Here is a 20,055-nt window from a genome sequence, read left to right on the forward strand (position 1 = left end):
CCCTGCCAGGCTGTAGTCCTGTAGGTCAGGGTCTGTGTTTCTTTGGCTCACCAGCACATAGCCTGTCTCTAACACCATGCCTGGCGCCCACATGTCCTCAGGAAATACTTAACTGAATTGGGTTTTGGGGGACTCACAGAAAAGCTGCTGAGACCGTGAGCTTGAATGGAAAGCCCTCTATGGGATTGGGTTTGGAAGGGTAGGGGGGAGTGCAGAAATAAAATCTATAGAGTATGTTGGCTGTAACAAGAGGACAGGCTCAGATGTGCAAGAAAACATGTGCGGGTAGAGGTAGAAGGGCGGCTGACAGGAGAGTTCTCAACTGTAAAATCAGCAGTTAGTAGTGCATTTCCTGGGTGGCATTGCATTCAATTCATTTACTCTTCATGGGTCTCCATTTCCCCACTTGTAAAATGGGATTTCTATCTCTTGCTGATGTGAAAATGACCTGAGACGATATTGAGAAAACATTCCTATGTTTATAGTACCTAGCGTGTAAATGGGTGCTGCGGAAACACTACCTACTATTATAACTGACATATTTAGGGAGGCAGTTAAACTCTAGGACATGGAACGAATAGGGTCCTATGGTCCCTTGGGACTACTGTGGACACACACACACACACACACACACACACACACACACAGCTCTCCATCACACAGTCCATTAAACCGTACGCACAGCGAGGGTCTGTCAGGCCTTTTACATTCTTTGATTTTCACCAAGACGTTACCCTCAGCAGGGAAGCAGTCGGATGGGACTGGCCCACCCCTGGTGAGGGACTGTAGTACTACCATGTGACAGAGATCATGCTGCACTCTTTAGGGGTATTGTTGGGATGGTGTTACTGTGGTGGTTGTCGTTATTTTTAATGTTTAATGTAAGAAACAGTCACTTTTAAAAATTAAGACTCAAGATAACAAAGTCAAATGAGGCAGAAGTCAAGCAAACAAGGAAAACACACCTGAGTGGCTTCCCACTGAGATGCGTGCGCTGAATTTTAGAATTGTTCATGCTGACCACAGCCCTGCGTGAGTACACAGTACGGCAGACGCCCAAAGGGGGAGGTGCCAGTCTCTTACAGCTACCATTTTCTTCTTTCTTCAAATAAATTTATTGTGAAAGGGTGATTATATTAACGTGATGGGGGGGGAATGCCTTGTGCAGACATTTAGACATTGCTGTAATTATAAGGGTCCGTCATGAATCCACTTAGATCGTGGTGGGCCTCTTAGATTGTTTTTGAGCGTGGGATACAAGTCTTTTTTCTTCAGCCTTTTTATGAGTACATCTTAAGCCCTAGGCCCTGTTATGTGTTATGTCATCTCATTTAATTTTTCCCTGGCCAGTGAGAAACATGTTTAAATTTTTTTTTTTTTTAATCTCCTTCTTTGCAGATGGGGAAACCAGGGTGTTAGAGGAGATGAGTAAATTGTCCAAGCTCGTACCCAACTCACTGGTCGGAAAATAGGGATTGGAATCCTAAATGGTTCTAGAACCCAACTCTTTAAAAAATTTTTTATTTAAAAACAATTAAAAAAAAATTTTTTTTAAGTAGGCTTCACAGCCAGCATAGAGCCCAACATGGAGCCTTGCACTCCCAACCCTGAAATTGAGACTTGAGCTGAGATCAAGAGCTGGGTGCTCAACTGCCTGAGCCACTCAGGAGCCCCTAGGACCCAACTCTCGACTAGTACATTCTATTCCTTGTCCCACTTCTTTAATAAATCATTTTATTGCAGGTTAACTATGGTGGAACAAACAAGTGTTAGATCTAATTTTGGAAAAAGGGAAAAACTTTTATAGTTGCCACAGTTTCCATATTAATATTGGCATATTTATTTGCAGGAATAATCTCGGATTTTTAAAGGCGTAACAATTTCAACAACAATATTTAAGTAGGAAATTCAAATCTTCACATTGGGCAAGCTGACCCTTGTAGAGTATCACACACCTGAGGCCAGTTCAGACCTGGCTGTGAGTCCTGGCTTTGCTGTCAAGTAGCTGGGTGGATTCCAGCTGGTTACCAGTTCCCTCAGTGTCACTGTCACTGTACAGTGTCTTAGTACTAGAATTCACTTCACTTGGTACCGTGTAGTAAACACCTAGTAAATGCCAGTTGTTATGTTCATGGTTGGATAATGTTTTAGAAATATATGTTTCCCTTCTCATCTGTATGTTCCTTTCATTTTTCATAAAAGGCAAGTAAGTAAAGCTTACTGTACCATACAGTGATGACTCTTGGATATGAAGTCTGGTGTTTTTGCTATTTTCAATAGGAGAGACCTGACGCTTTTCAAGGACTTTTGGAGGGAGTTATTTATCTCCATGAGATAATTTATCTCATGTATGATTTCTTTAAAATAAAAAGAGAGAGAGAGAGAGCGTGCATGTGCAGTCTGGGGGGTGGAGATGGGCAGAGGGAGAGGGAGAGAGAGAATCTTAAGCAGGCTCCATACCCAGCATGGAGCCCGGCACCAGGCTGGAGATCATAACTGGAGCCGAAATCAAGTCAAACGCTTAACCTACTGAGGCCCCCAGGTGCTGCCTCATGTATGATTTCTGTTATCACGCAATTCTATCATTCTCAAAACTCTATTATTTGCATTTGTATTACTATTTAAATGTTGATGTAACTGGAGAATAGCAAGTTCATTTTTTGGCACGGTGCAAATTACTGACAATTAGTTGATTTATATACGCAGAGGAGTTGTTTTAATTTTGTTTTCTTATCTACCACCTTATCAGAACTCAGAGTTGTGCTATTTTTAACTGCAGCTTAGGAAAAAAAAAGTCCTTTCTGCTCTTATGGCATATGTTTCGTTTCTTAGATGTCCCAAGACTAGATGTGAGACTAGAAAACCTGCCCTTTTTCAAAAATCAGCTATCTTAAATATCTTTTGGAAGTGTGCGTAAGGAATCGATCATTCATATTTAGAAAGATTTTTCACAAGTGAATACTGTTTATATTTAAATATCATGTCTTCTGGGTTTGTGGTTAACAGTCTTAGTCTTACTGCTTTTGTGGTGCTTCCGTGTGTTAAGTGCTATTTTTGATCGTGTACAAAGGCTTATGTTCTCTTAGCAGTTTAGACCACGTTTTAACTTAATGCAATTCTTGAAATTCATCCAGAATTCCGTAACGTGCCTCAGGTTGCAAGCCATATAACTTGCTAATAACACTACTCTATATATTATCCCTTGTTATTTATTGGTGCTGTTATATGATTTTTAATCCAGATGTGACCATTTTGTTTAATGTTGACTAAGAGTGATTAATTACATTTATAAACATGTCCTGTTAGTCTCAGATTAAAAAGCTATTGAAGAGCCTTATTCAGTATCTCATCTCAAGTTCTTTTAGTTTGCTGTTGCTTACAGTAATGAGTCATTGGTTTTTCCCGTTCCCTTTTATGGTATTGTTTTATAATATAGGTAGTACACTAAGAAATTTCTTAAAATAGCGAACAGTGTCATGAAGTATCTTCTAATTTCTAGAGGAAGCCTGACTCTCAGATGTAGTTGTCAATTGTTTTCCCTTCTTTGTTTGTTATAGACGGTGTGTGGTTTGTTTTATAGACCATTAGTTATTGAGTGATTGAATAAGAACTGAGTTAGGCTTAATCTATCAGATGTAAGCTCACCCTTTCCAGGAAAGAAAAATGTGACAGATCTCCCTGATGATGAGGACCTTCACATTGGGGGTATCTTTATTATAGATGTAGATGGCACCATTAATGATTCTTTGCAACAGAGTTAACAATTATTTCAGTATTTTACCAGTGGGTGTGTCCAAAGTTCATGAGGGCAAATGAACGATGCTGTTACTGGAGGGACATTACTGATGTTTGAATTTTGTGTCCGTTGTCTTGTTCTCATTATAGCAATTATTTTTTGTGTGATTTTTTTAAAAAAACTATTTGTTGTAGTACAATGTTACTAAAATACAGTGCAGCATTATACAATGTTACTAGTTTGAGGTGTCTTGTGATTTTTATGCACCTAGGGTGGAATACATTTTTGATATCATGAAGTGCCGTTTAGGCCACAAATTGGACCCTTCTCCCACTCTTCTGCCTGGAATGGGGGCTCCTCCTGTGGAGCACGTAGCATGGATTGGACTCCTAGGTTAGTGACCTAGTAGCTTTGAGACATTTAGTGAGTTACTTAACCTTCAGGCCTCAGTTTGCCCAACAGTCATAGCACTGCAGTGAAGGCATTAGAGCAGGGCATACTGTAGAGCAAATGCTCATTACATACATGAGCAGTAAGCACTGTTCATTTCGGAACATAGCCTTTCGATATTTTCCTGGGCATTTATGTACCTATGTATGAACACAGGTCGGAGGACATAAATGGACTGCGTTCTACAAAATATTCTGCACGGTTTTTTCCCCTCTCTGCTTAATATTGCCCATCACTTTTTGCTTGTTCTTGTTCTACTCATGGCGGTCAACTCTTTTATTCTAATAAAGTCTTTTAGTTCTCTGGGTTGGTGGAGGAAGATAATCATTTTATGTAAGCTCTAGTAATGTTGCCATATCCTTTCAAATATTTACTCTTTCTTCCCATTGGCTAAGTCCTTCAGAATGATGCAAAGTAATAGTGTTGGAACCAGCATCCTTGACTCACTAAATTGGGAATGAGAATACATCTAGTACTTCACACTTAATCAGCTGTTAGATTGTCAGATACTTTTCCCTATTAAGTCAGTGCATGTGTGTTTTGGGGAGGGGAATAAAATGTAAACTCCTCCCACCATTGACTACCCCCCATCTTACCTTGTTTTTGCGTTTGGTTTCATGTACTATAGTGTTGCTTTTATTCTATGGTGAAAACTATCTATTGAATCTACTGTGTCCCAGACACTGTGGTAGATGCTGTATATAAAACCATGAAGAAGACAAATCCTTGACTTACATGGGCATCTGGTCTAGCAGGTATTAGAGGAGGAACGAAGTCTTTGGTAATTCATTTTCCGCATGTCCGTTTGGTTGTAAGTCTGGCTGGAACAGTGGGTGGCAGTGGCTGATGGGAGTGGGGCTTAGCAGCTTCCTGGGGTGTGTGTGAGCTGCTTGAGAGATTTCCATGGACCAGTGATGCTCCTTGTGCTTCCAGGGATCTTGATTCAGTGATGTTGGGAGCAGCAGAAAGAATGGGCTTTGGAATTAGGAATTAGGTCTCCTAGTTTTGCCACTTTAAATCTCTGTGCCCTTGGCCATCATAGCCTCTGAACCTCAGTTTTCTTATCTGTCAAATGGGAATAGCAAGACCTCCTTCAGAGTTTGTTGTGGAGATTAGAGATGATGGGTGTGAAACACCCAGTGCCTGCTTGACAGATATTTTTAACTATTACTTCTGCTACTACCTGTGGTTGGAAATTTACAAATGTTAATATTATTATTGCCATGATTACATGTTTTAATTTATGCCGTGGCTAGAATTCAGATTCTTGACCCCCTGGTTTGGTGCTTTTTCTCTGGCCATGGCTCAATTTCTCTGTTTCTGTCTGTCTCTTTCGTTTTTCTGTATCCTAGTTGCCTCTATGTGATTGCAGACTTGGGCTGCATGCCGTGGACTATTAAAGTCTGGCTTTCTGTGATGAGGGACCAATGTGAAAAGCCGCCTGTTACTGCTCCTGAAGGCTCCAGCTCTCCATTACAGTGTTTGAGATGATAAAGGGCTTTCCTTTCCTAGTTCTCAGAGGTGCGCCTCCACTTCCTAACGGATTATTTGAAACCACTAGCTGGAGATCGAGTAACCAGGAAGCCATGTTGTGAAAGATGCATATTACATGGAAGTAATATTCTGCACAAGAGAGCAGAATACTCCAATGTTGTAAGCATTAGGAGTGGAGGCAGAAGAGCCCAGGGAGGCTTGGAGCTCACACAAAGGCCATGGTATACTCAAGGAGGAGGGTCAAGATTACCTCCCCGGGTTCTTTTGAACACATAGTGTTGCTGTACTTAGTTTGTTTCCCAAGATTTATGTTGTGGCAAGAGTTTTATTAATTAGCTGAGTGATCTTGGACAAGCCATTTAACATCTCTATGCCTTGGGTTCCTTAATTGTAAAATGGCAATGATAACTCGCTCATAGGTAGTAAAGACTAAAATAATTCCTGAAACACATTTATTGCAATGTCGGACTGTAAATTGAGTAAGCACTCAATAAATGTTAATTATCCTTATTACCACCTGCAAATTTGCCATCATATCTTTATTAGTGATTTTGAGGGTGATTATAAGTCCATACTAAGTTATTTTATGTTTTAAATTTTCATTAAAAACGACTGGAAAGAGGGGCACCTGGGTGGCTCAGTCAGTTAAACATCTGACTCTTGATTTTGGCTCACATCATCATCTCAGGGTTGTGAGATCAAGCCCCATGCGGGGCTCTTCAGTCAGCACAGAGTCTGCTTGGGATTCTGTCCCTCTCCCTCTGCCCCCCCCCCCCCGCCCCTGACTTACATACGCACATGCTCACTCACTTGTGCTCTCAAATAAATCTTAAAAAAAAATGACTGAAAAGATTTACATTTAAGGTCAAGAACTTTGAGCTTCTAATTTTTGTTGTGTCTGCATTTGTGAGTTAATAAATGCTACGATTTTATTAATGACTAGAATAAGCAATACCTATTGCAGAAAACCTATTCTGAAAAATATTTTTGGTCCGATAGAAACAGTTTCATCTGGTCAGGCCTAGTCTCTTAGTATCCTAAATGTTTTACAAGATTGAGCATGGAGCAGCATACCTGAGGAGTACCTGATAGAGTGATTTTTTTTTTCTTGTGACCAAAGAATTGCCTCAAGTCTTCATTGCCTATCGAAGACCCCAATCCAGAGTGTAGCACTAAAGCTGAGAGGATGGGGTTCCCCTCCGTGAGTCCCCTGGAGCAGGAGGAAGAGCATTATCCCTAGAAGAAGTAGGGGTGCAGCTTCTGGAAGAAGGGAGGAGTGGTGGGCTGGCGGGGAGCTGACCGTGTCTGAGAGGGGAGGATGCTGTCGGAGGGGATTTGAGCCTTACGGTAATCACGTGTCTTTGACTTCCCTTTTCCTTTGTTCAGTGGCAGGCCTCTCCAGTCTGCCTTCCTTATTTATACGTCTGTAATTAGATACTGAAATATCACCATTTGTCTGCAGAAAAATAGAAATAAAAGTAAAACACCACAAAAATGCCTGTAGTTCATTGCTGCAGGCAAATGCTCCTGCCTGTGAACTGTCCATAAGGACCTTTCCCTTCCTGTGAGTTCACCCTGTTTTCTCTGATTTGGTCCGTTATGAACCTCCTTCACATTTCAGAGGGAATCTGTCAGCTTCTCCGGCTAGAAAGGGGAGAGTGTTTTAGTATCATGCTTCACTGATGACTTGAACACTCCTGTCTTCTTACTTTCAGATAATTTCCTTGGTTTATGTTTTCAGAGATTGAATTATTGGAACAAATGATATGAAAATACACATATATATAGGTTTTATTTCTTAGCATGAATAGGAAGAAGGAGACAGAGGGAGAGGGGAAAAGTAGACTCTCCACTGAACAGGGAGCCTGACATGGGGCTCTATCCCAGGACCCCGGGATCATGACCTGAACTGAAGGCAGACACCCAACCAACTGAGCCACCCAGGTGCCCTAATATGAATATTTTTAAGACTCTTGTTAGGGATGCCTGGGTGGCTAAGTTGGTAGCGTCTGCCTTCGGCTCAGGTCCTGATCCCAGGGTCCTGGGATCAAGCCCTGCAATCGGGCTCCTTGCTCACGGGGGAGCCTGCTTCTCCCTCTGCCTGTGTGCTCTCTCTGACAAATAAATAAATAAGTCTTTAAAAAAAAAAAAAAAGACTCTTGTTAGATAGTAGGAATTACATCCTGAAGAGAATTACCAATTTTTATTCCTACAAAATAGTATGTGAGAGTCTCTATCTAGTGCCTAAAAGAGGGCCTGGCAAAGTAGGTATTCAAGATATACTTACTGATTACTAAGTAAATGAATTAATGAGGCTTCTATCTACTTCATGGTATTCTTTTTCAGTGTGGTATCGTTAAGCCTTTTCCCCAGATTTTTAACTGTATGTAGCCTTCCTGTATTTGCCACTTGACCAGTAGTCCTCTGCTCTTCTAATTCCTTGAACCACACCCATGTTTGCCACTTTTTTTTTTTTTTTTAAAGAGTTTACTTATTAATTTGACAGAGTGAGAGAGCATAAGCAAGGGGAGTAGCAGGGAGAGGGAGAAACAGGTTTCCCACTGAGAGCCCCATGCGGGCCTTGATCCCAGGACTCCAGGATCATGACCTGAGCCAAAGGGAGACTGAGCCACCCAGGCACTCCTGTGTACCACTTTATGTGCTGGTTTAAAACTACTTTGAAGTAATTTCCTATTGCTGCCATAGCAAGTTACCAGAAATTTAATGGCTTAAAAACAACACAGATTTATTCTCTTTGCAGTTTTGGAGGTTATGATCTTACTGGGCTCTAATCAAGGTATCATTTCGGGCTGCATTCTTAGGGGGGCTCTAGGGGAGAATCCGTTTCCTCATGTTTCCCAGCTTCTGGAAGGCGCCTGCATTCCTTAGCTTGTGTCCCCTTGCTCCATCTCCAGAGTCATCAGCACAGCATCTTCCAGTCTCTCCCTGACCCTGGCTCCTGCTTCTCCTCTCATATCTCTTTGACTCTCAGCCACCCCTGTGATTGCATTGGTTCCACCCACTAATCCGGGATAATTCCCCCCTGTCCACATCCTGAATTTAATCACAGCCACAAAGTCCCTTTTGTCATTTAAGGTAATGTATTCCCATGTCCTGGCTTTAGCATGTGGACATTTTTAGGGGTGGGGACGTTATTCTATTTCCTACATATTCGTCTCTCCTCTTGTTCATCTCTCTCTTGAAATTTAACTCACTCTTCAAGATTTTTCCCAAAAGCCACTTTCTAAAAGGAAGCATCTGGTAGTTTCCTTCAGGCTTCTCTCTCGGCTCCTGTTAAATGTTGACTTTGAGATAATTTCATTTCCCTTTTTCCTTTCCATTTCATTTCCTTCATTTCCTTTTCTTTCCATTTCCAGATTATTTGTATACATGTATGTCTGTCCCACTTAATTACCATCTTGTTGAAGACATGGACTATAGTTTATATCTTGAACTCCTAAATTTCCTGAAATTTTTGCTTTGAAGTTATTATGTGTTAAAATCATATTTACTAAATTTCACTTAACAAGTAATTATTGTTTTAAAGAAATGGAGCTTAATATTCTTAGAAATTTGTTTATAGGGTGAGAATGCATTTCAATTTACATATTTGAAATTATGATGTCGTGTTGACAGTTATTTGAATTAATTTGTAAGATAGCATCTGGTAGGCAAATGGGAACTATCCTCTAACTTTACAAGCATTGATTGATGCAGAGTAGTGGGGGAGGGGTGCAGGGATCTGTATGTGGGGGAGTGGGAGCCATCCATGGGTGTCTGTTTGTATGCACGTTGATCATGTCTAATTGGATATGTCCTGGAACTGGTACTTAGAGTGAAAAAAGCGGGATATCCTCGTGTTTGATAGTGGAAGCTGGAAGAGGCCTTTTGGTAAAAATAGCTTAAGATGTGAATCAAAACTTTGTAGTAACTAGTAGGGGTTGCAGGGGGAGTTCTCGTTGAACAATCATCCTGAAAAATATGCTGAAATTATAAAATTATAACTAAAAAATAATTTTTCAGTAATAAAGAACTGGTGAAGTATATTATGACCCAAATTTATAAATATGTAATTATTGATATTGCAGGGATAGTTTGCTTTCAAGTTGGTATCATGTGACCTGATTTTCCAATATGATTTCCTGAGAAGTTAGTAATAAAACATCTTTTGTAATATCTTACTGTTTCTTTTAAAATAGAGCAGAACTTATCTATTCCTGCATCCCCAGCACTCCAATAGCCTAAGGAAGGACTGGCATTATTTGACAGTCCATCTGATATTCCAAAAGGAGTGGACTTTGCACTGTTTGAATCTGGCCAGTATTGGAAAATATTTGTTGGTTGAAAATAGATTATGGGCATATAATTTCAATTATATGCCCATACAAGAAAATTGCTGTAATAAAATTTTATATTTTAATAAAAATTTAATCTTTCAGCGTTTTCCTTGGATTTTCTTAATACACTTATTTCCTAATAATTGCAAATTGAGAGCACAGCTATAGCAGGCAGACTGCAGGCCCTCCTGTCTTCAGGTTAAAATCTCAGATGTCTGTAAGCTGGGACTGATGGATGCTCATTGCCTATGAGATATGGAAGGTGCAGATAGCCAGACTTAATTATTTCCTCCTCCATGTTGTCAAAACGTCTTGTAGCTTTTTTTTTTTTTTTAACGTTTATTTTGTTTGTTTATTTTCTTTATTTATTTAAGTACTCTCTACGCCCAACATGGGGCTTGAACTTATGACCCCAGGATCAAGAGTCTTCTCCAACTGAGCCAGCCAGGCACCCCACATCTTGTGGCTTTATGATTAGTTGTCTTTCTGCTTTTCTTTCTTGAAGGTGAACTTTCAGAGAACAGGGGCCAGGTCTTTTAAATTTTTGTTTCCTCAGTGCCTAGCAGGGGTACTTAATAAGTGCTTTTGGAAGTGAATTGACTCCTTCCTGGGGCTTATTTTCTAGCACATGACTTCAAACCAGTAGTCCTGTCTGGATGTGTTAAAAAGAACTGTTTTCCCTTATATGTGCTATTCTGTGTGCATCTTTAGGTCAAGAAGAGCCTATTACTTAAGTTGAGTGAGTCAGTTATTTATTCCTTTGTAGGCTGTTTTCATCTTATTTTAACGATGCAGAAGAAAATACAAACTTTGTAAATGTGGATATGATGCACATTACTGACTACATTAATTTATTAAAAACTAATGGTAGTATTTTTAGGGTAACTCCTTTTGTTCTCTATCATCTAAGTCGAAGCATGTGGTACTTCACTGAATTGACTTCTGTATTTTTACTTTTCTCTGGATTAGATTGAATCCAGGCAAACATTCCTTCTAGTCTGCTTTCTTTTTTAAATGTTATGTTCGATCTTTATATATTTTAATTGAGTTATTTCTCTTAATTTAAATTAAGAGACCAAAAGCTTTTGACATCTGCCCTAGATAATATTTCTTTGTTTGAGTCAATATGTGTTTAAACAAATTTAGGGCAGGATGACTAAGAATCTTGGAACAAACTGATTTTCATGATCTAAATTGTTTGCTACTATCTACAAGCTGATTAGGGATTCTTATCCAAGGATTCTTGGATGTCTTCCCAGAGTCCATGAACTTTCTGAGAAGTTGTGCTAGATTTATGTGTGTATATCTGCATATTTTTCCTGGGAGTGTGTTTACAGTTACTATAATCTTCATTGAGCTTATGGATTCTAAAAAGTTAAGGACTCCTCACATAAATGCCAATACTGTGATTATCCAGTTCCGGCTTAGTGTCTATACAACTGGACAAATATTAAAAGCTAGCAATTGATGTCACATTGGTTGGCTTGGATCCTCTAAAGGGAAAGGTGAGGTTACATAAAAGGATGATTCCTCTTATGTCCTAACTCCTACCTGTCCCTAATTCATGTCACTGGGTTCCTGTGACCGTTCTTTGACCCCTCTGATCCTCAGTCTGTGGTGCCCATTTCTAGGCCATGGCAACCACAGTGCATAGTTCCGGTGACAGTGCTGAGCCCTGCATAGACCCAGGATATACTGTGCTCTGCTAACTGTGTCTGCTTTTAACTTCTGTTTCTTTCTGATGCTTGGTTGTCATTTTTCATGTTTGTTGTTTGTAATGCAGTGAGTCTTTGGTCAGCATTGCGGCCTCCCCTCCAGGTCTTGTTGGAGTGGGTGACCTGATGACCTGGCATGTTAGGATTAGGTAGTAAGTGAGGCTCTGAGAGAGAGGGGGTCAACAGTGGAGTGAGTGCTTGGGGTTGGTAACAGCTCTTCCGGATATTCAGTGGTCAGTTTCCTCTTCTCTTGTGGCTTTTGGTGTTGAATTCTGGAGGGTCAGTGGGGCTGGGTGATGATTCTGTGTCAATGAAGGCATATGCAAGGAGACTCTAATTCCCTTGAAATTGTCACAGATTGAGCTGTTCTAGGAAGTGATTTGCTTCCTTGTCATTAAAATGTTGCTCTTCATACTTCAATTAGGAAGGATTTGGGAGCGTTTTCTAAAATGACTATAATAAAACGTAAGAAAGCTTAACTAAAGAAAGCTTTAAAAGCACTTAAAGTTCCATTGTTTGTTTCCTGTCATTGGGTGAATGCCTCACTTGACATGGCTGGTCCCCCTTTCTCTTGACCGTAGGTCGCCCCCAATGACGAAGCCGTGGTGACACTGCTGTGTGAGTGGGCAGTGAGCTGCAAACGGTCGGGCAAGCACAGGGCCATGGCTGTGGCAAAGCTCCTGGAGAAGAGGCAGGCGGAAATCGAGGCAGAGGTAGGATCAGTTTTCTTTCTGCTATTGGAATGCCATCATTTAAAAATAACTGTTTTGGAGAGGATTCTTTTTTCTTAGTTGTTAACGCTATTTTTTTTTTTTTTTTTTTCTCCAAGGGAAAAAGGGAGCATGTACAAATTCACATAAGGGCTACATACAGGATCTGTCTCAGTTGATGAAGCCAATAATTTATATTCTGGACTAATTTAAAATTGTATCTTTTAAAATAAAACTTTAATGGCGGATTATTTATTTATTTAATTTAATTTAATTTAATTTTTAAAGAAATATTTTATTTATTTACTTGACAGCACAAGCAGCAGGGAACAGCAGGTAAAGGGGGAAGCAGGCTCCCCGGTGAGCAAGGAGCCCTATGCGGTACTCGATTCCAGGACCCTGGGGTCATGACCTGAGTCAGAGGCAGACGCTTAACTGACTGAGCCACCCAGGCACCCCTAACATCTGATTTAGAACAAAGACCTCTCCCTATATGAGGTTGAGACAGGCATTCACATATATATGTTTTGTATTATGTACCTTTATGTATGTATGTGTGTGTATATATATATATATATATATATATATATATATATATATACACACACACACACACACACACACGGAAATGTATATAATATACACCAACTTTTTGAATTTTAAAGCTACAGAATACTTTAGTGGATCTGGAAATATTTTCTTGAGGCAGTTCTGATTTTGAGATCACAGATACCAATTTGTATTAGTTTTGAGATTGTATTCTGGCCCCAGAGAGAGCATTTAAAGCTTCAGAAATGGATTTTAAAGGAAAGAAAAACAAAGCTAACTTGATCAACGTGAACATTTGTTGAAGGGAAGATTTTTAAGCTAGCGCCCTTATCTGCCAGTAACATCCGGAGGGCTGGCCAGGAGGAAGGCTGTGTGTGATGTGAGTGGCCCGCCCTCTCACCCTCAGCCAGACCGTGCAGGGCCCCCTCCCCTCTGCTCCCTCGCTCATCTGACACTTGCTCCTCACAGCAGCCACAGCAGTCTTTTCAAACTGGAAGCAGATCATGTTGTCCCCTTACTCAGACTCCTGATGGCTCTTTGCTGTGTCCCCAGAGTCTCTGTATGGCCTCCCTGGCCTGCCTTTCCCTCCTTGTCTCAGTATTTGTCCCCTGGGTCACAGCCGCAGCCGCCGTGGCCCTCCTGTGCCTCTAGCACACCAAACCAACTTCTGCCTTGGGACCTTGGGCTTGCTGTTCCTTCTGGCTGGCACAGTGCTCCCCAGTCTTCACACGACCAGTTCCTTTCTGCCATTCCCAGTTTAGGAAGTGTGGCTTTCTAGCATTCCTAGCTCAACGTGTGTCACCTCCTCGGGAAGGTGCTCCATCACCCACCCTGCAGGCTCTTCTTTACAGCAGTCTGTTGTACTGTCCTCATTGGCTTCTTACTTAATGCCTGCCTACTGCCCTCTAGAACGTAAGCTTGACAGTGGGGACCTTGCCCACCCTGTTCAATGTTGTGTCTTTGGCACCAGAATAGTGTTCAGTGCATAGTTGATGCTCAGAAAATGTTGTATGAGTGGATGAGAACTTAGCTGTTCTCTTACCGATAATACTCTTTCCCGTCAAGCTCTTAAAAAATGAAATAAGAAGAATACATCCATAGACATCTCTCTCCTCCCGTTGGGGAAGTAGTATTCACCAAATAAAAAGGGTCACATTGTTCCAGTTGGGGCTTGAAGATACTGGGTTAAGTAAGGTGTGAAACACAAGACCCATTTTGCAATGTGCAGATTAGGAAAGGTGTTTCATTGCTTTTTTCCCCTATGAATAGACAGACTATTTTGTGAATTGCCGTGGTTAAACTTTCGTAACTGAAGTTAAATTTCTCAAATTTAGTTGCACTTTCTGGGTTGTTGTGTCTCATGAGCATCCCTTCTTCCAGTGTGTTCTAGAAACACACACTTTCAGAAGAGGCTTACACAGCTGACTTTGTAATTTTAATAGGTGCAAATGTATCCACTTCTAAAAAATATATTCTCTCAGAGGTGGTTAAGATAATTGATTGCTATCGAATGTCACCATTTTCAAAATTTGACCTTTGTAAAGAGAGGATGGATTAGGGAGGTAGTATCTTAATGTAATAATGAATATATTACTATGAAAGAAAAGATGTTGAAAAATGGGAAGGTCAAAGGGATATGAAAAAGAAGAGAAAACAGGGTTCCGATTGCTTTTGAACTATATCTTTTCTGGTCTTCTAGTAAGTTCTGTCTTGAATGCAGAAGGTAAGCAGCTTCTCTAGATCTATGTTTCATCAACTGTGCAGATGCCACAGGTTCTAAGAGATCTTAACTGGTGAAATGTGATGAGTGAAAGAATCTTATCAGAGGAATTATGTTCGCTTTCTCATTTGACACCACACTTCCCAACACTCCCTGCTCACACTTGTAAATACACTAACCTAGCAAGAACAAACACAGAAAAATCAAACTCAATAATAATATGTCCGGGGGCGCCTGGGTGGCTCAGTCGTTAAGTGTCTGCCTTTGGCTCAGGTCATGATCCCAGCGTTCTGGACCCGAGCGCCGCATCGGGCTCCCTGCTCAGCTGGAAGCCTGCTTCTCCGTCTCCCACTCCCCCTGCTTGTGTTCCCTCTCTCGCTGCCTCTCTCTCTGTCAAATAAATAAATAAATAAAATCTTAAAAAAAAAATGCCAGAAAGCTTCTCAGGGGAAGTATATATAGTTAAGCATGAGCTATTTAAAAATGAAGACAACTTGAAATTATTTTTTAGCAATTTTTGCATAGGGATAATGAGTAGTTTATTGTACTATGCGGTATATTCAGTGGATAGTTATACCATGTGGTACAGTTTATAATTCACTTGAATAATGTTTTTCATGGGTGTCCTTTGAAATCATTTGAATTGTTCTGGGGTAGTTAACATTCAGAACATTCAGAACATTCAGAAATTATATTTACCTACGATGCATAGCCCTCAAATAAGTACAGAAATCTCAATTAATTTTGCATGTTTTTTTCTGAGAATTTAAATGTTAATAAAAAACTACCAAATTCATGACCCATTGTGGCTACATTGCCCTCTGTAATTAACTGTGCTTGTTTATTTTTAATCTTAGAGATGTGGTGAATCAGAGGTGTTAGATGAGAAGGAGTCCATTTCTTCAGCCTCTCTTGCTGGATCTAGTTTGCCTGTTTTCCAGAATGTTCTACTAAGGTTTTTAGATACACAGGCCCCCTCATTATGTAAGTAAAGTTCTTTCCTTCTAGATCTTAAATAAGAGATTGGAGCTAATTCTTCTTCTTTTTCTTTCTTACTTGCATCTTAATCAAGAATTCTTGGTGTTGAATATAATGTATATTTTACTGAGCAAAGTTTTGTTGCATGTTTTTAATGGAGATTTCTATGCAATTTTAAAATTAGGTGAGCTGCAGAGACTGTTCTTACCAAAACAGAGGAGCCAAGGTCCTCTGATGTTTCACTGTCTAATCACTATTGTGATTAGGAACTTTCTCTTTTTGCACTGTTTTCAAAATTTCTCATTTTCTAACTCCTGATAAGAAAAGGGGGAAAAGTCAAATAAAAGTCAGATAAAAGTACTTTATAACCAGGTCCTTGATGTAAGGAGATAATTTGTGCAGATGGCTAGCTGCTTGCCTACACTCTGAGATGTTCTGTCATCTCCTATTTTGTCGTCTTTTATTCTGTTGTTTGTGGGGAGGATTTGGGATTATAAGCGCAGTGGATTTATACTGTAAATGGACACTTAAATTCATTTGTGTGTGCTCAGTGGTCTTGAGGCTTTATTCTGAGGCTTTCATGTGACAAAGTACAGCAGGGTGAGTCTTCAGGTAGATAGTGCTGAAACAACAGAAAAATGGCATAAAGTGAAAAGTGATAGAAAGGGGGAGAAAATGCATGGAGGGGGCAGGAGGGACAGGTTTGTTGTGAAGAAGGAGGCAAAGCAGCAGGAAATAGTACTGCTTCTGATTCCTCTGAGAAGACCCTTGTTTTTGGTTGAATGATGCTTGTGGGTGAGGTTCTTTAAGTGACTTGGTGGCTGTTCTGGGCTCGGGAGAGAGCAAGAGCCGGAGCCACACCGGTGGTTGCAAGGTAGGCAGCTATAGCGAAACATGGAGGAGGAAGCAGAAAAATGCAGGACAGACGAGATCCTAGAGAGTACAAAGTAGATGATCAGGAGTGGACGTTAGCTGCCCTCACTTCTCTCGTATTTCTGGGGGAGATGGCTACGCAGTAGCTCTTTGTTTCCCTCCCCGCGTCCCCACTCCTGTTTGTTCTTCCTCCTCCATGCCCCTGCTTGTTCTGGCTGCCACTCCCTGCTGCCAGAGAGAGCTGTGCTGGGCCGCTGTGCAGATGCTGTGGGCCCCTGACTCCGGTGGGGGACGATGCAGACGCTAAGGCTTACCTGTTAAGGAACGCACTTGCCGTTCCCTGGATCCATCCGTGTGCCTCCGTGGCCGTTGGTGAGCGTGATGGAGCAGGGCCCCAGCTTTGAAGGGTTGCTCTTAACATTTTTTAACCTCTTTCAAGGGTACAAAGTTTCAGAGTGCAGCTGCAGTGTTAAAAATTGTAACGTGAGTTAAATATACTGGCCATGAACTGAGAGAGACTGGAGAGCTCCATCTTTGTGCCTTTTTGAATTACAGCTTCCCTCTTTTTAGTGGATCCCATGTACTTGTCTTTTCAAGTACTTTTGGAATTATTTTATTGTGACGTGTCCCTTGAAAGGTACACACACATACATCACAAATACACAGATACTCTCAAGCTATGAAAACAGTCACGAGCTGTTTTAATAGTAAAACCAGAGGAGAGCAGTTTGGCTCTTTTTTCTTCCCCCCTTACCTGAAATTTTGTGTGTTTCTGTTATTACTTAAGGGGTTACTCATTTGCCGGGGACTGCTATCTTTAAACTTGAAATTGTGCTTAGCATACTGGATACTATTTTTCAAGTACAGAGGGGCAGTCAAAACCCCTGTGCCTGCTCTGCACAAAATGCTTGGCATCTCATAGTACATTTTCCAATAACAAATATTGTGTAAAAAAAATATATGAAAATGTTCTTAAGCCTTCCTCTTTTTTTTTTCCTTAAGATTTGCTTTTAAAAAAAATTTATTCGAGAGAGAAAGAGAGAGAGAGAGTGGGGAGGTGGTGGGGGGAGGGCAGGGAAGAAGCAGACCCTCCCTGCTTCCCCCGCTGAGCAGGGAGCCCAATGTGGGCTCGATCCCAGGATGCTGAGAGCATGACCTGGGCTGAAGGTGGACACTTAACCCACTGAGCCACCCAGGCACCCCTTGTTAAACCTTTCTATTTGGTGTTTTTTTCCTACCATGTTAAGGGGACTGAATTGTTGATTCGTTTCTCCATAGCGGATCCAAATAGTGAATGTGAGAAGGTGGAATTTGTGAATCTGGTGCTGCTTTTCTGTGAGTTCATCCGACATGATGTCTTCTCTCATGATGCATACATGTGCACCCTCATATCTCGAGGAGACTTATCCGTCACCGCCTCAACCCGACCGCGGTCGCCGGCTGGAGAAAATGTGGATGAACACTACCCAAAGGACCATGACATGAAAATGGAGGTATGGCCCTGGGAGTGGTTCCCCAGCCCTGAAACAACACTCAGCTGGGAAACCACTTGGAGCAGATTATTTGGTGGTGGAAGGGTGATCACATTTTAATTGTATTCTCCTGTTATAGAACTCATTTATCTCTACTCCTCACTTATGAAAAATATATGGAATATATACATTCCAGAATTTTCTTTTGGACACTCTAAAATTAATGAAAAGATTTGATAGCCCATAACATTTTTTACTCTATAGGAATTATATGCTTCCAATTTTATGTATTTCTAATTTCCAGTTTTTCTTTAATGCTCTGCCTTAAAATCAGACTGATTTTGGCCTAAAATCTTGTTCTAAGGAACATCTTTCCCCCAATTCATCCATTGCTTCTGTCGTTCCTACGAAGTGAGAAATCCTGTTTTGATCATAACACATAATATTTTCATTTCAATTAATTAAAAACGGTCAAATGTTGTGGAATTGTTTTCAACAAATTATTTTATACTGTGAGTATGACTTTATAATTTTCTGCCAATTTCTGGTGTTTTGGACATTGTTCCAGATACTTAAAGAAGTTTTCAAGGCAGAAAGCATGGAGGTGGTAGAGGGAAAGAGTGGAAAATGGTGAGAGATTGTGGCAGTTCCTTAAAATCAAGCCTAATGATGGTTCTGTGAGAGCTTAAGCATACACTGTGATAATATTTTTAAAACACTGGTTATCCTTGTAATTAAAAGACCTGGCATTAGAATTACATGTGTGGATTCATAGTTTCTATTCTTAAGATTTGGTGATCAAATGGTACAGGAATTTAAAAAATTATTTCCTTAATGTAAATACTGTTGTTTCCAAATTTGCCCACAGTAGAAGTTATAAAAGTCTAAAAACTAAAGTTACTTTACCTGTTTATGCTTCTTTTATGTTTCTGTTTCTTCCTTTCTGTTCTTGGATATCGAGGTATCTTAAATCTTGGGTATAGTTTCAGATTTTTCTAAGAAAATTTGGTGAGCAAGTGTCTGGGAATAGCCTGCAGGAGGGACATTATGGCCAGTTTGATGTTTTAAGTTTGTGGGCTCTTTCCTTTAAGTATCATGAAAGTTAAATCTCATGAAGATAAAGAATGTGATTTTGCAAAGCAAGTTCATGTCTTAAAACTTCCTTCTCTTTTTTTGGGAAAAATTGATACTAGGGAGAGAAAAGACCTGGGGTGGTTAAAAACATCACTGTCATATTTTAGCTTCAGTTTTTAATGAACTACACAATTTACAGTGTCACTTTCTTTCTCTGGCAATTATCAGGAACAGACTATAATGGCACATATGGGCATTGACTCAGGAACTAATATTTTTGATGAAGTAGACAAGAATGACTTTAAAACTGACTTTGGTTCGGAATTTCCAGTAGGTTCAACCTTCAAATTCTTATTGCCTATTAACCCCTCTTCCCCACCCTTATCCCAGCTTGTCTCCGTCCTTCTGTTCCTTGCCCTGTATACTGGAATGACTTGTGTACCTGTGATGTAAATGTGATCCTACCATATTCCTTTCTAGGGTACAGTCACTCATCTTGTGCAATTGTCTCATTTCATGTCATCCTTAGTTTTGGTTGCATTGCCTCCTTTGTTGATTAGGACACTCCTGTCCTCCTAGTTAACTGTGACTCTTTTGTTCATTTTGAGACCCTCATCTCAGGAATACGTGTATAGTTTCATCATGACAGTCCATGTTGATTTGCTATGTATGTGTTCAGTTTTTAAATTATAGCCTGGCTCTGGACTTGTTATACTACTTCTACTTTATCTTCATGTCATTATAGTATTTTCTTCCTTATGGATCTCAGTGAGATGCTTTATAAAAAACATACTGTTTGGGGTACTAAAACTTTTCTGTTACTCATTAGTTTTATTAATTATTTCTGTGTGTATGTTTTAGTAGGAAATGTAGCCCTATGAGGAAACACTTAACTTATGAGTCTGATGTTGTCTCTGGTCCTCTGGGAAGTGTAGCTTTGTACAGTT

The 20,055-nt window shown here is 40.3% G+C and overlaps 1 protein-coding gene across 10 annotated transcripts in view; it reads left to right on the forward strand.

Annotated features, from left to right (window-relative positions):
* The window catches only part of MED12L (mediator complex subunit 12L), a 318,600-nt gene that overhangs the window by 79,008 nt on the left and 219,537 nt on the right, over positions 1-20,055 (forward strand). For 9 of the 10 annotated variants that reach the window (XM_045812551.2, XM_045812561.2, XM_087870280.1 and 6 more), the window contains 3 exons: positions 12,314-12,445; positions 15,569-15,695; positions 17,841-18,055. In XM_045812551.2, coding sequence (XP_045668507.2) covers positions 12,314-12,445; positions 15,569-15,695; positions 17,841-18,055 — 474 coding nt within the window. Of the gene's footprint in view, positions 1-12,313; positions 12,446-15,568; positions 15,696-17,840; positions 18,056-19,336; positions 19,439-20,055 lie in introns of all 10 variants that reach the window. The other variant, XM_087870287.1, reaches the window with a different exon arrangement.

The sequence above is a fragment of the Ursus americanus genome, chromosome 20, assembly GCF_024610735.1.
Source record: "Ursus americanus isolate L20-20 chromosome 20, mUrsAme1.1.p, whole genome shotgun sequence".
Taxonomy (NCBI): Eukaryota; Metazoa; Chordata; class Mammalia; order Carnivora; family Ursidae; genus Ursus; species Ursus americanus.